The sequence below is a fragment of the Syngnathus acus genome, chromosome 21, assembly GCF_901709675.1.
Source record: "Syngnathus acus chromosome 21, fSynAcu1.2, whole genome shotgun sequence".
Lineage (NCBI taxonomy): Eukaryota > Metazoa > Chordata > Actinopteri > Syngnathiformes > Syngnathidae > Syngnathus > Syngnathus acus.
The window spans coordinates 1,727,976-1,740,382 of record NC_051105.1 but is presented as its reverse complement, the minus strand read 5'-3'; the positions used below and the strand labels follow the sequence as shown (position 1 = coordinate 1,740,382).

The window sequence follows — 12,407 nt, the reverse complement described above, 5'->3', positions numbered from 1 at the left end:
ATTTTTAGACAACAAAAGAACTTAGCCTTAAGAATACACCCACTAGCTTAATGCTAACATATCATGGAAAACGCCACTTGGGGGCTAAATCTTAGCATCTATAACTGTGGTGTTAACTCTTCCAAGTAATGAATATTTAAACACAAAACATGTGGACTCCATATTCACATGCATATATTCTTTATCTTCTGCAAAAAAAAAAACAATGTTATTGCACCTTTCTTAGGTAGCTGTTACTTCATGCTACTTTCATGATTAAAAAACATCTATACTGACAAAAGCGCTTTGGGCAATAGCTCACACAAAATGTTACCAATTTGACTGCAATATATGAATGTCGCCGTCTCTCAGTAGGAAAAGGAAATGGAGACCCCATGAAATACATCACACATTTGGAAAGAGAAAATGAGGTGATGGTGGTCACAGGAGGGCTTGATATTTCCTTAAAGACTTGGACAACCTCATTCTTTGACATGTCTCGAATAAAACATGACACATCTCATCCATGATACATTTCATTGTCATTGAAAACACTTGTTTTGCGCAGTGCATTTCCAACTGCGCGACAGGACATCTTTTAAATGCGGCTTCATCTGTGGGGAATGGAGCCACGATGCATTTGCGTCGTAAAGGCCATATTTAAAAGAATATGCAGTGATAGTATTATTAATAATAAAAATAAAATTATTAGTAGGATGTGTGACTTCACCCATCTCTGTTATTAATTAAGCATGACCACACAGACTCAGTTCAAAAGTAAGCTAGCAAAAACAATAATTATGATAATGTAAAAAAATGCAAAATATCAATATGATATAGCTGTTGGTGAAAAGAACTATTTCTTTCTCGGTGCCCCTAGTAAGGCAAAATAGTAAGTTGAGTGAAACTCTTCTTTGTTTGTTTGCATGACTGTATTCTACTGCCGCCCGGTGGCTGGTTTGCATACGACACAGGGAGCCAAAATAATTTATTCACAAATTGTCCAATTGTTGCCATTCTCTTAAATGATTTTTACAAATATATAACAAATATGATCTAGAAACTGTGTGTGCTGTTTTCCTTATTAAACTAGTTTTGGAGGTGTGTGGCCGGAACGGATTGACGGCAATTCCATGTAGTCGAATGGGCAAAGAGTGACTGGATATAAATTCCATTTAAAAGTACACTCCAGGAGGCTGCTGAGTATATGAGGCCATGAAAGTCTGCTTGCGAGAAAGTGAGGGAGCAAAATGACTTCACCCCCCCCCCCCCCCTCTCTCTGCACACTCCTGCCCCCCACCTCCCCGAGTTTAAATTCATTGCCTGTGAGGCTGATCCAGTCCAAGCAGACTGGCACCCGGCACCCGGCTGACCGATGCGATGAGCTGCGCCACCTTGACGACATTGAATCAGTGAGGGAAAAGAAGACGGGAAGAGCCCAGCCACTTGTCCATCTTCATTCGCCTCCCATCCCATCATCCCATCCCATCCCTGGCCGCTCCTCGCTCTCTCTCGCTCGCTCTCGCACTCGCTCTCATCGGCCGCACGGAGCCGAGTGCACGCGTCGGGGAGCGGTGGGGGCGTGCTGGCTGCACCGCATCCTCTGGACATCTCCGAATAACGGCGCTTAACAACCGCGTGGCGGTGGTGGAGGAGACCGGAGAGGAGGGAGGGGGGGAGACTGGAGCTGGAGCTGGACCTGGGCCAGGAGCGAGCAACGGGACCGGGGGGACGCGCCGTGGCTCCTGATAAGCCCGCTCTCCGAAAACATGTCCGAGTTTTTCCTCCTCACCTTCTTAGCCCTTTTCTCGGGATTATTTCCATGCATCGAGCCGTCGCCAGGGACGGATGAGCGCAAAGGTAAGGGACAGTCGGGGTGGGGTGGGAGTGGGGGGCGCTTGCTCAACTTGGCACCTTCAGTGGTAAACGTGCGCATTGTGCATGAACCGCATTCCTCAATTGTTTCGTGCATGCGTGATGAGGTGACGAGCAGAGTTGGACTTCTTTTCTTTTGCCATTGTGACACTGTGACGTAGAGCAGCACATGGAGTTGCGTATTTGCATCGGGGCGGGGGGGGGGGGGCGGCATAGTCACGTTCGGCGTATGCGTGCACGCGCTATCAGACAGTGCAGCAGGTGAACGTCTCCTCTCCTCTCCTTCGGGCTGTGTTTGTCTCTCGTGGAGATTTGGCTCCTAATCGGCACTGTGGGAGCAGCGCATGTGGGAATGCAAAACGCGAAGCCGCTTCGGTTGCGAATCGAATCACATGGACATTCGATTGGATGAGAACACTTTTCAAATTTTAGTTCATATATAGCTGGGAATATTATATATGTATTTATATATATATATATATATACTTATATATATATATATATATATATTTAAAATAGTTTGTGTGTGTGTGTATAAAATATCTTGTCAATATGCTCACCAATATTGTCCAATATTGAATATTTGTCTCATGTAGCAAAATCTCAACAGAAAGTTTCCATAAGCAACGTAGGCAAGCCATCTTTTTGAAAACTTTACTTTTTCTGGTGGAGTTAATGATGTGATGACCTTTGTTGCACTTGAGCCTGGGGGTCGGGTCACATTTCTCAGACTTTCCGTATTTTCCAGAAATGTCAAGTATACTCATTGAATTCCTCTCAAAACCAAGGGCGATATAAAAAAAGGGTGAGTTTTTGTGTTTGTGTCTATAATTTGCCCAGCAGTCACACGAGGGAAAAGAAAACACCAAATTACTGTTTACCTCTCTTACTGTGCATGAAATGAAAAGACGAACCTCGAGGATGCACTGAGGAGGGAAATAAGAGCACCTCTGAAATGTTCACATGTACACTCGCTTTGAGGCTCTTTGTGAAAGCCAACGAGAATTAATGCGAGTGCTGTCTAAAAGGCTCGTAATGATAACGGCTCGTAACGGCAAAGTTGCTTGTCAGCCTAATTAGTCTGATATTAATTTGCTTTGTGGTAGCCAGCATTGTCATGTCCAATGCCAAGTGGTGAGCTCGTGCTTTCGGCCGCTTGCAATTTCCAGTATTCTGAGAGCTCATTGATGGAATTGTTTGGCTGTGAATGAAATGAATCAGCAAAAAAACAAAATCAAGGCTGTTTGTAATGTGCGCTCGGTTACGGATGATTTGACAGTAGTGGCGGACATGTTCAGCAACTTATTTGGTTAGATAATATCACAGAGGTCGAGAGAAGTGCACGTTTACAATTGTAAATTATTTAATTATTCCAGCCGGCTATGTTACATTCAAGATGTAGAAGGAATGATTTTTAGAATTTGAGTCATTCCTAATGACATCCAACATCTCCTTTTGACACGTCAACAAATTTGTAGAGATCTCCAGAATGACTCTTTTAGTGAATGCAAAATGGTTTATTTAATTAATTCAAATGAATAGATCTTTTTTTTTCCAAATTGGAAATTCAGTTCAGGTCTTGATCAAGCTACTACTACTTTTCACATTTTCCTTTAAAAAAAAAAAAACTCCAAGAGGATGCAAATTTCCCACACAACCTCAAATTATTATTGCACTACACAATCGAAACTCATTTCAAATTTGTTTTTAATGGGTGCTGCCTCGCAAAAGGAAGTTGCCACAAAGTGCCACTGCAGAGCCAAAATCGAGAAATTCAACCTTGGCCAAGATGAATGTTAACGGGAAATCAGAGAGTTGCTTTCATCGGCGCACTTCTGTGTTTTGTTGACCTTTAAAGGTTGGCCTTCTTTTTTTCATCTGGGTTTTACATATTTCACTGGGAGACATTAACACAAAACCAACGGCGAGCGCGCCAAAGCCTCCTTTGGGGCTCGCGTTTCAACCTCAGCCACTGGTGTTCCTCAGGGCGCCACCTTATGACCGCACTTTTTTTCACCCAGTGCTTGGCAAAACCACATGTGGATTGCATTTAGTGCAGAGTCAATAGAAATTGCAAAGAGGAGGTCCGAGTGCCGGACTGAAAAAAGGTGATGTCAAAACATGAGTCAGCATCATAATTGGGAAAAAACGGCCGAGTGCGATTGTTATTGGCGTTTATGTTGCTTCCATCCAAGAGGCGCCCGCCCGCCCAACCGCCTCAGGTGCTCTTTAAGTCCCGCTTGTTCTTGGCTGAAAAACCAGACGAGTCGTCAGAAACTTGGAAATGAGCATTGAGCAGATGAGACACTCGAGGCAAAGCTCAGCGTTTGGAGTGTTGGAGCACGTTTGACATTTCAGCGGCCGTTACTGGTTCGGCGAGGTTGTTTGAGGTAATAGCTGAGTCAGCGTTTGCCTACCTATGTCAGTCTCCAGCACGCTCTGAAGAGACTTGAAAACAGCTGACAGATCCAGTCAGTGATGTCAGCTAAGTGTTGCTGTCATCAATCCTGGTCGGGGCAGAGGTGATGTATGGCCTCCAGCTGCACTCCTAGGGACACCGGCCGTCCGTCTCGGTCAGAGTTGCTGAGTGAAATCAATGGAGGTCAAATGTACTACTGTAGGGGGCGCTAAAGACCCATTTTCTTGTTTATAGTACTTGGGTCATAAATCAAAAATTGTTCACCGGGCTCAATGTGTCTGCAAAGTTTGGTGATTTTTTTTTATATATAATAATAACAAAAATAGAAATAAAACAATAATAATAATAATAAACAATAAAAATCATCCAGCATCCATCCATTTTCTATACCGCTTAAATAATAAATAATAATGATTTGTACAGAATATATTTGTGGGAGCCAGAAAAATCAGCTCGCAGATCAAACCGGCTCCAATTGAATCAGCATTAGATTGTCTGGCAATACAAACGTCGTTGGCTTCAAAGCGACACATGACATTGATTAATAATCGAAAAAGGGGCCTTACATTTTCCAATCGAATAATCTGACACGTTGATATCCTCAGAGGACTCATTGCGTGCGGCGGGGGGGCTCATATGAGTTTTTTTTTTTTTTACCCACGTGATACTTAATTGCAAATGTGATTAATGAATCAATACATTTCCCGCCGAGAGGCCCGGCGATGCTGGAGTCAATTCCGAGAGAGTGTCTCGGTCATATCGTGAAAGCGTGGCGAGAAATGGAACTAAAAAGAGTATATCAATTATGAATGGAGGAAAATGCAAGTGCTTTATTGCCAGATATTCTAATGAGAATAGGTCTCGGAGGGGCAACGGTAAAATAAAATGAGCTGGGTGCCGTTGAGGTTATTATTGGCTGATGGATATGCTGCAATGCAACGTGAATTGAAAAGTAAGCCTGACGTCACGCGGGGAAAAAAAAAACGGCCCACAAAAACGCGGACCACGCCAACAGAGCAGACGTGTTGCCGACAAATCAGCTGCGCTGTAAAGGTTAAAATTAGTATGCGGGCTTATTGCAGAAAGGCTGCTGAGTTTTTTTTTTTTTTTGGTGGAGGGGGGGGCAGGCGACCTATTCGATGATTTATTCCTTTCAGGAACATGTAATTTATTTTTCAGGATTTTGAAAATTCCTCCACGCTTTGTAGCGACGGCCCGCTTTGAAAAGCAAAACCCGAATAAAACAAATGTAACGTGTCGGAAGGAGTGGAAAATGCGCACGCCTTCAACTAAGTGTCTCTTAGTCAGTCGCTTTGAAAGGGCAAAGGGCGACGCCCGCAGGACCAAGTACATTATTCCGAGTTCTCGCCATGCTCTCGCACGCTGTCGGAAGAAATTGAAAAACGCCGCTGACTATTTATCTGGCATCTTGCCGTCATGTAGCAAACGTAGCAAGCGGCTTGTTTTGCCATGGGATCTTTTATTCTTTGTTGTGTCATTAGCCTTAAACATTATCTTGAACTTTTCTCGCTGCTTATCTCCCAGCTAAAAAAAACCAAACATTTTTGGCATTTAACGAGTTAATACAATTTCTTTGTTTGCCGCTCTGATAATTAAGGCATATTGATTCCTCGGTGCTGCTGGTGAGGCCGCTTAAAGCTTCTGTCTAAAATTGAACACATCATTGATAATAATTCATTCCCTCAGCCAATGAGAATCAATCAGGGGTCCAAACAGTTTGGATAATGGAATCAAAATGTCCGTTTTTTGCGATCTTTCAAACGGCGGATCGGCCCGTGACATCCCAAGCGTCGCGACCCCGAGCGAAATCGGCGGCAGGACCCGATGACTGCTCACTGAAGCTAGCCGGGGACCCGCTCGCCCAGCTGCCACCTGGCACGGGCCGAGGCCTCACTGGACTCCATCTCGCCGCCTTGGCCCAAAACAGCCCAACACACAGGGAGGGATTCATCCCCCCGAGGAAATTCATTCAGCAGACAAGCCTAAAGCCAGTTGATGGTGCCGCGCTGCGTTCCTCTTAAAGAACAAATTACAAACCCGAGTCATTAACATCTTTCCACTTCCTTTGGTTTGAAGACTGGAAAGGCAGCAGGGACTACACTGAAACAAAAATCTGCATTTTGATTCCATCTTTAATCACAAGACGTATAGGCAACGTTAAAAAAAAAAGGACTAAATCTACAAATTAGTATGCTGCCTTGTACTCCATTAACCGAAGACACATGCGATCCAAAGCTGCTTTGACACACAAACGGAGCGCGGCACGCACTTGCACATTCAGACTCTCAAATCTGCAAAGTGTGTGTGTGTGTAGCCGTTTCCTTTCCTGCCAGAGCTAATTGTAATCCAACAGACTTCGATGGCGAACGGAGGCCGAACGCCGGCATCGTTCTCACATCACCGTGCGAGCGCACCTTGTTTACTGTCCAGCGCGTCGCATTTAGACACACTAAGAATATCTCAAGTCGCTCTCAGCCTGACTTTGCACTTTAACAGGCTTTTAGGTGTAAAATATTTGTGAGATTGAAAGATGAATAATTGAATGCGCTTTGATGGAACAAGTTGGTGAATTGCAAGATCTAAAAGAAAAAGCAAGGCCGCCTTACCTGCAGCGGCAATTCCCTCGTCGGCGGGAGCCTGCCGTGGAATCTCGAGTCGTTACTTTTGTGTTGCAATTTGAGAAGGTACACAAACACTGCAGCATCTGGCGTCAGATTGAAGATGCTTCCCTGACATGCATCTGAGCGGTTCACCATCTTTGTTCTCTCGCTCCATCGGACGAGCACACTCATTAACCGCGCTCGCAGCAATCCGAGTTCAGCCGTGTTTGTTTGGAGACGACACCTTTGATAAGATTAGAGCAATTCCGCCGCCTTGCGTGGCTTCGGCGCCTTCTGATTTCTTGCCGGCTGATTGTAAATGTGCGCAAGTTAGGTGCCATGGACCTCGCCGCTCCCACAAGAGATTAAGCACTGGCGCCTCCAATGTGTTGCGTGTATCCGCCGCTAGCCGCCCGCTGATAAGAGTCACTTGTTTCTGAACAGGTACTGCCAAGCAAAAAACAACAAAGGTCTACGTCGACCTTCAGGATTTGTACTCGGAATGTCGCCCACACAAATTTACCGTCAAACTAAACATAGAACAAAGAGAATCATATTGGTATTTATTCAAAACAACCACATAACTGTAAGCTGAATGCTAACACTAACGAGACATGCCGAAGACGGGCTAACGAATAGCATTTACGTGACGGGTTCATAACGCGAAACGTCGACGGACAATATAACCGTATCCACAGGTATATATTCTTTATCCTCTGCCAAAAACAACACCCCATTATTATTATTATTATTACTCACTCACAGTAGTCAAGTAAAACTTTATTGTTTGTAATATTTAAATATTCGGAATAAAAAAACAACTCTTCACTCCTGAATGCACTTTACTGACACCCAGTGGCCAAGTTGCACACTACAGTAGTCCACCATGAATTAGTCATAACTGTTTTCTTCTTAAAATTCCATCTATTTTTTTTTTTCCCCAAGTACAATCTAACATGTAACAAACAGGCTTCATCATTTCATTTGCTATTTGATTGTATTCACACTCAGATTTCAAATGAAACGCGAAAGTGAACGCAATGTCGACACAAGCGCCTCTCGCGCCGTACTTCCTGTGATTTCCACTCGAGGTGGAAGCGCTGATTTTAACACCAAACATGCGAGAGGAAAAAAAAGGCCCTTTTGAGGAGCAGACTTGCTTTAACAAGATGTGACTGAAATCATCAACCACCTACCAGTGTGTAAAATAAATTATTTTTATTTTAGACATATATAAATAGGAAACACATTGTCCATGTGCAAAGCAGAAAACAATTCTTTTATTTCTAAAAATAGAAATAATCCAGGAGTCATTATTGATTAATTGATGCCATCATTGAATATCAATTGTTGGAATTAGTCAAGCTATCTTGTCGGCAATTGTCAATTTCATCAACACGCTTGTGACAATGAGTGAGCATCTGCTCTTGATGTTTTTCTAGCTCTACTCGTGATTGTCGACGTTTAGCCCTGCGGGCCTCCCTCGCTGCTGCTGCCGACGTTATTTTGGTGTTGTTCAAATAAAGTCGTTTCGGTTTTATCATTGAGAAAATAGTCTCATCTTGGATTTATGAGCTCATTGACGATGCGGCTTAGCGCTGCGGGCTTCAATCTGAATAAGAAAAACAAATGAGGCACACATTAGCGGCACACTTGATAGCTCAAAGTCGCTGCTTTAGCTCAACTAACTTCATATTTGTACTCCTCTTTAAAAACACTGTCACTCCCTAAATATTGAATCACTTTTTACATCTTTTCTCAGCACAAACATTGATCGTTTCTGTCAACAAAAGCCATCAAAGCGGCAAAGCTAAAGATCATTGATTGATTTGCCCGTGCGTATATTTCCCAAGAAAAGAAAACAAACGCAAATGCACAGAAAACTCCAACATGGGCATGGTGTGGGCGTAAGAAAGTTCAAATGCGCCCGTGACATTCAAGTGTAGCGTATGGGACTAATTAAGTGCAAATGAAAACTCACACGGTAGGAGGAGGCCAATCGATGGTCCACGAGGAGCAAGTAAAGGTCACGCACACGCGCGTAAGTAAATGCCGTCGCGCTATCGAGGATGCATTTACTTGCTATCTGCCTCTTCGCACTCCATCGTTCGTAAACACCCGCAGACGACATCTTAGGAGACTTTCTCCAATAAAAATAATACATTTCATTTGTAATGCATGGTGAAAAATCACAAGAAATGATGTTTGATAAAAAAGCCTTCAGTTCACACATAGCCGGCCGGGACTGCATTAGCACGTCCATGTTTGTTCATTTTGTTAATTTAATGAGCTTCTTTTGTTCTCCTTTCTTTGCCTTTGATTTTCTTCAGTTGTTTTGTTTGCAAATGCTGCTTTTGCTTCGGTGAAGAACATCGAGTTGCCTTGTGAATGGAAAAAAAACAAAAAAGAATAACGCAGCTTTGTCTTGACTTTTGATTCCACTCAACTAAATCAACTTTAATCCAAATATGAATTCATTTGGACTGTTCTTTAGGCTCGGGTAAAGCAAAGCAATGCGTTTTTAATTTACACGCTGCATTTCGCATCCGCAAGGTAACTCATTATGCTCATAGTTCATATCTCATTCCTCCTAGTTGAACGTACATAATCCAAAAGAGATCGGAAACAGTCAAATAATAATAATAATAATAATAATACCACCGCAGAGTTCTTCTTCAAGAACAAAACAAAAACAGAATCTGCAGTGCTGTCTAATCCAAATCCATCATTGTAAAATGTCACATCTGCTGCATATTTGCAAAAGATTAATAGAAGAATGGATGGGACCATATGATGCCGTGCTATAATATAATAATCATCTTATCCTTCTCGCGCGCATATGCCGTATGCTGGGCAAAACAAAGAGTCAGATTAAACGTGTTGTCAAATTAGAACCGTATCTGGATTAAAGCACGCATGTCAACAAACGCTCTAATTTTGAAGCCAGTGCCATGCAATTTTAAATCATCTCTGATTTCAAGCTTGATATTCTTTTACTCATTAATGATTGCATCGTAATTGGGTGCTTGTGTTCACCCTAACAAGTGTTGGCTGGCCCTTTTTTTTCCAAAGAGTTGGGACATTTGGAGACGCCTCAATATCTTTCATTTCCACGGCTGTGTAAATGGCTGCCTGCGGCAGCGTCTCCCTACGGCCGGCCAGCTCTTCATTATTAAAGCCCCCTCGTCGACCATCCTCCACACTTCTCTGACCTAATGACTTCCTGGAGAGACCCGGCTGCCTTTAAAGTGCATTTCTATTTTGCACTTCTTGTGTAGCAGGGAGCCAAAGCGGCGCATCATTGTTCTTTATAGCATCTGCTCCGAGGAGAAAATGGCCTCATCTTTTTGTGGCATTAAATATTGATGGCTATTTATAGATACTCTGAACAGAGCTTAAGTGCAAAAAAAGAAGAGAAAAGTGCTTTGGAATTTAAATTCACTTTAGGCTCACTTTTCAGTCAAAGTGAACGTCTGGATTTGGGCTCATCAATGGCTCATCAATAATGGCTTACCGTGTTTTTCCATGCATAATGCGCCCCCGTGCATAATACGCACCCTAAAAATGGCATGTCGATGCTGGAAAAAAGCCTGTACCCATGTATAATACGCACCCAAATTTGGACTCTTACTTAAGTCCGTAAACGTAAAATTATTTCAGAAAAAAGATCGTCTTTGGGAACAACCGGATGTTATTCTGCCGGTCAGTATCACTGCGCATGCGCTAGCAAACTCGATAGCGGAGAAATGTTTCGGATTTGTGTAGGGTCCATTGTGACAGCAAACGAGCAGGTGATCGAGCAAGCGTCTGATACGAGAGCATTGTGTTCGTATGGCGCGTGTTTGAAGTGAACAGCAGAGAAGAAAGGAACAAGGACAAGTGTTGTGAAATAAAATATTACCTGGAATACGCATTTAGGTAGAGAACTGAACTCTCGCTCTTTATATAGCTGACGTGTCTTGCGCATCCGTTCTGCGCATCTGTAATGGCGGCCTCCGTATGATATCCGGTTTGCGATGGAGATTAAAAAACAAACAATATTTGACAATAACACACCATCAAGGATTGCACCATCGCATCAAACGATGTGTCGTCAATTATGAATTTTACTGACTAAGTGTGTTGGGCAGGATGGCTGAATGCGATGCGCGATTGACAACAAACAAGAAGAAAGGTGTGATTTCAAGTTTTATTTCGAGGGAGATTTTCTTCAAAAATGGTTGTACCCATGCATAATGCGCACCCCAGATTTTAGGACAATAAATTTGTTAGATTTTGCGCATGATGCATGGGAAAACACGGTACGTTCCATATTGGCGATGACGGGCGAAACTCTCACGTATCATAAAACAAAAAATTCGAAGCCACGAAACAATATATCGTTATCGTTCAACACCGCCATTTTGAGGTAATGAACGACACGATGACGTCACCAAAAGGGAAGCTGGCTTACCGCCGCACTGACGCTTTTAATTTGATTCTTTTACATCAAACGCAGCAGTGATTGTAATCCACGGAAGCAGGCGCAGCACATGTTGATGCAATCTGTGCAATTTGACCACAATGCAATTGTCTCTGCACCCCGAGACAGCATGCCCCCGTTGCCCGAGGCCAGCCGTACGGTTGTGTTTTCATGCATGTACGAGCTAAGCGAGGTTGACATTTCCTTTCATGTCTCTGTCATGGAGGTGTCATTTCAAGCGTTACTCGTGACCTCATCCTCTTGAACTCAACAGGCACACAATACAATCAATCCATTGCAGATCACCAGCTTTCGTAAGTGAATTTGCGCATGTGTGTGTGTGAATTGTCACCGTTAGAGCCATGCTTGGACTAGCTACTTGGAAAATTGAATGAGTGATATTCTGAAGCTACCCACAAGAGAAATGTAGCAAATTAGGCTAAGCTACTTGTGTAGCCAACGACCGGGTAGTGAATACCTGCTCAACTGAACATATGTCCTTCCATTTGTTTTGGATCTTGACGCCATCTTACTTTGGAGATTGCCAATGTAAAACCGTACTCGTGTTGTAATTTGTTCAGGTATAGCCGAGGGGATTGACGAGATCTACGCTTGTGCCTTTGTATCCAGCTGTGCGCTAGCTTCCCTGCCTTATCAGATGATTCACGACATCTTTTTCTTCACCATCTCTGGCGGATAGCTGTGTGACAACGAGATGCATTTAAGGTTTAGAACTGCCGGGGCAAAAAAAGGAGCCTCTGTAGACACTACTGTACTATATATGATTACAAAAGTCGCTTTGCTACTGAAACGCTCAGCAGCTACGGAGAAATACTCTTAAGCTAGTCGCGCTTAGATGTCTTCTCTTTCTAAGAATGCCCCATCACAATAGTCATTATCTACGGTGGAGTGCTACATTATGTTCTGTCACAAACGCGCCTAGCTAACGCTAAAGAAAGAAAAACTACCCATTCGCGCTTCAAGTAGCGCTTAAGTGAGGCTCCGCACACAACGGAGTTGTGCGCAAAAAGTCAACAAATAAGTCAACGGA

At 43.3% G+C, this 12,407-nt stretch overlaps 1 protein-coding gene across 1 annotated transcript in view; it reads left to right on the top strand.

The window, feature by feature from the left end:
• Positions 1-1,310: 1,310 nt before the first annotated feature.
• Positions 1,311-12,407, top strand: part of LOC119115382 (low-density lipoprotein receptor-related protein 1B-like) — a 136,665-nt gene continuing 125,568 nt past the window's right edge. The window contains 1 exon segment of the mRNA XM_037239819.1: positions 1,311-1,839. Coding sequence (XP_037095714.1) covers positions 1,749-1,839 — 91 coding nt within the window. The 5' untranslated portion in view covers positions 1,311-1,748.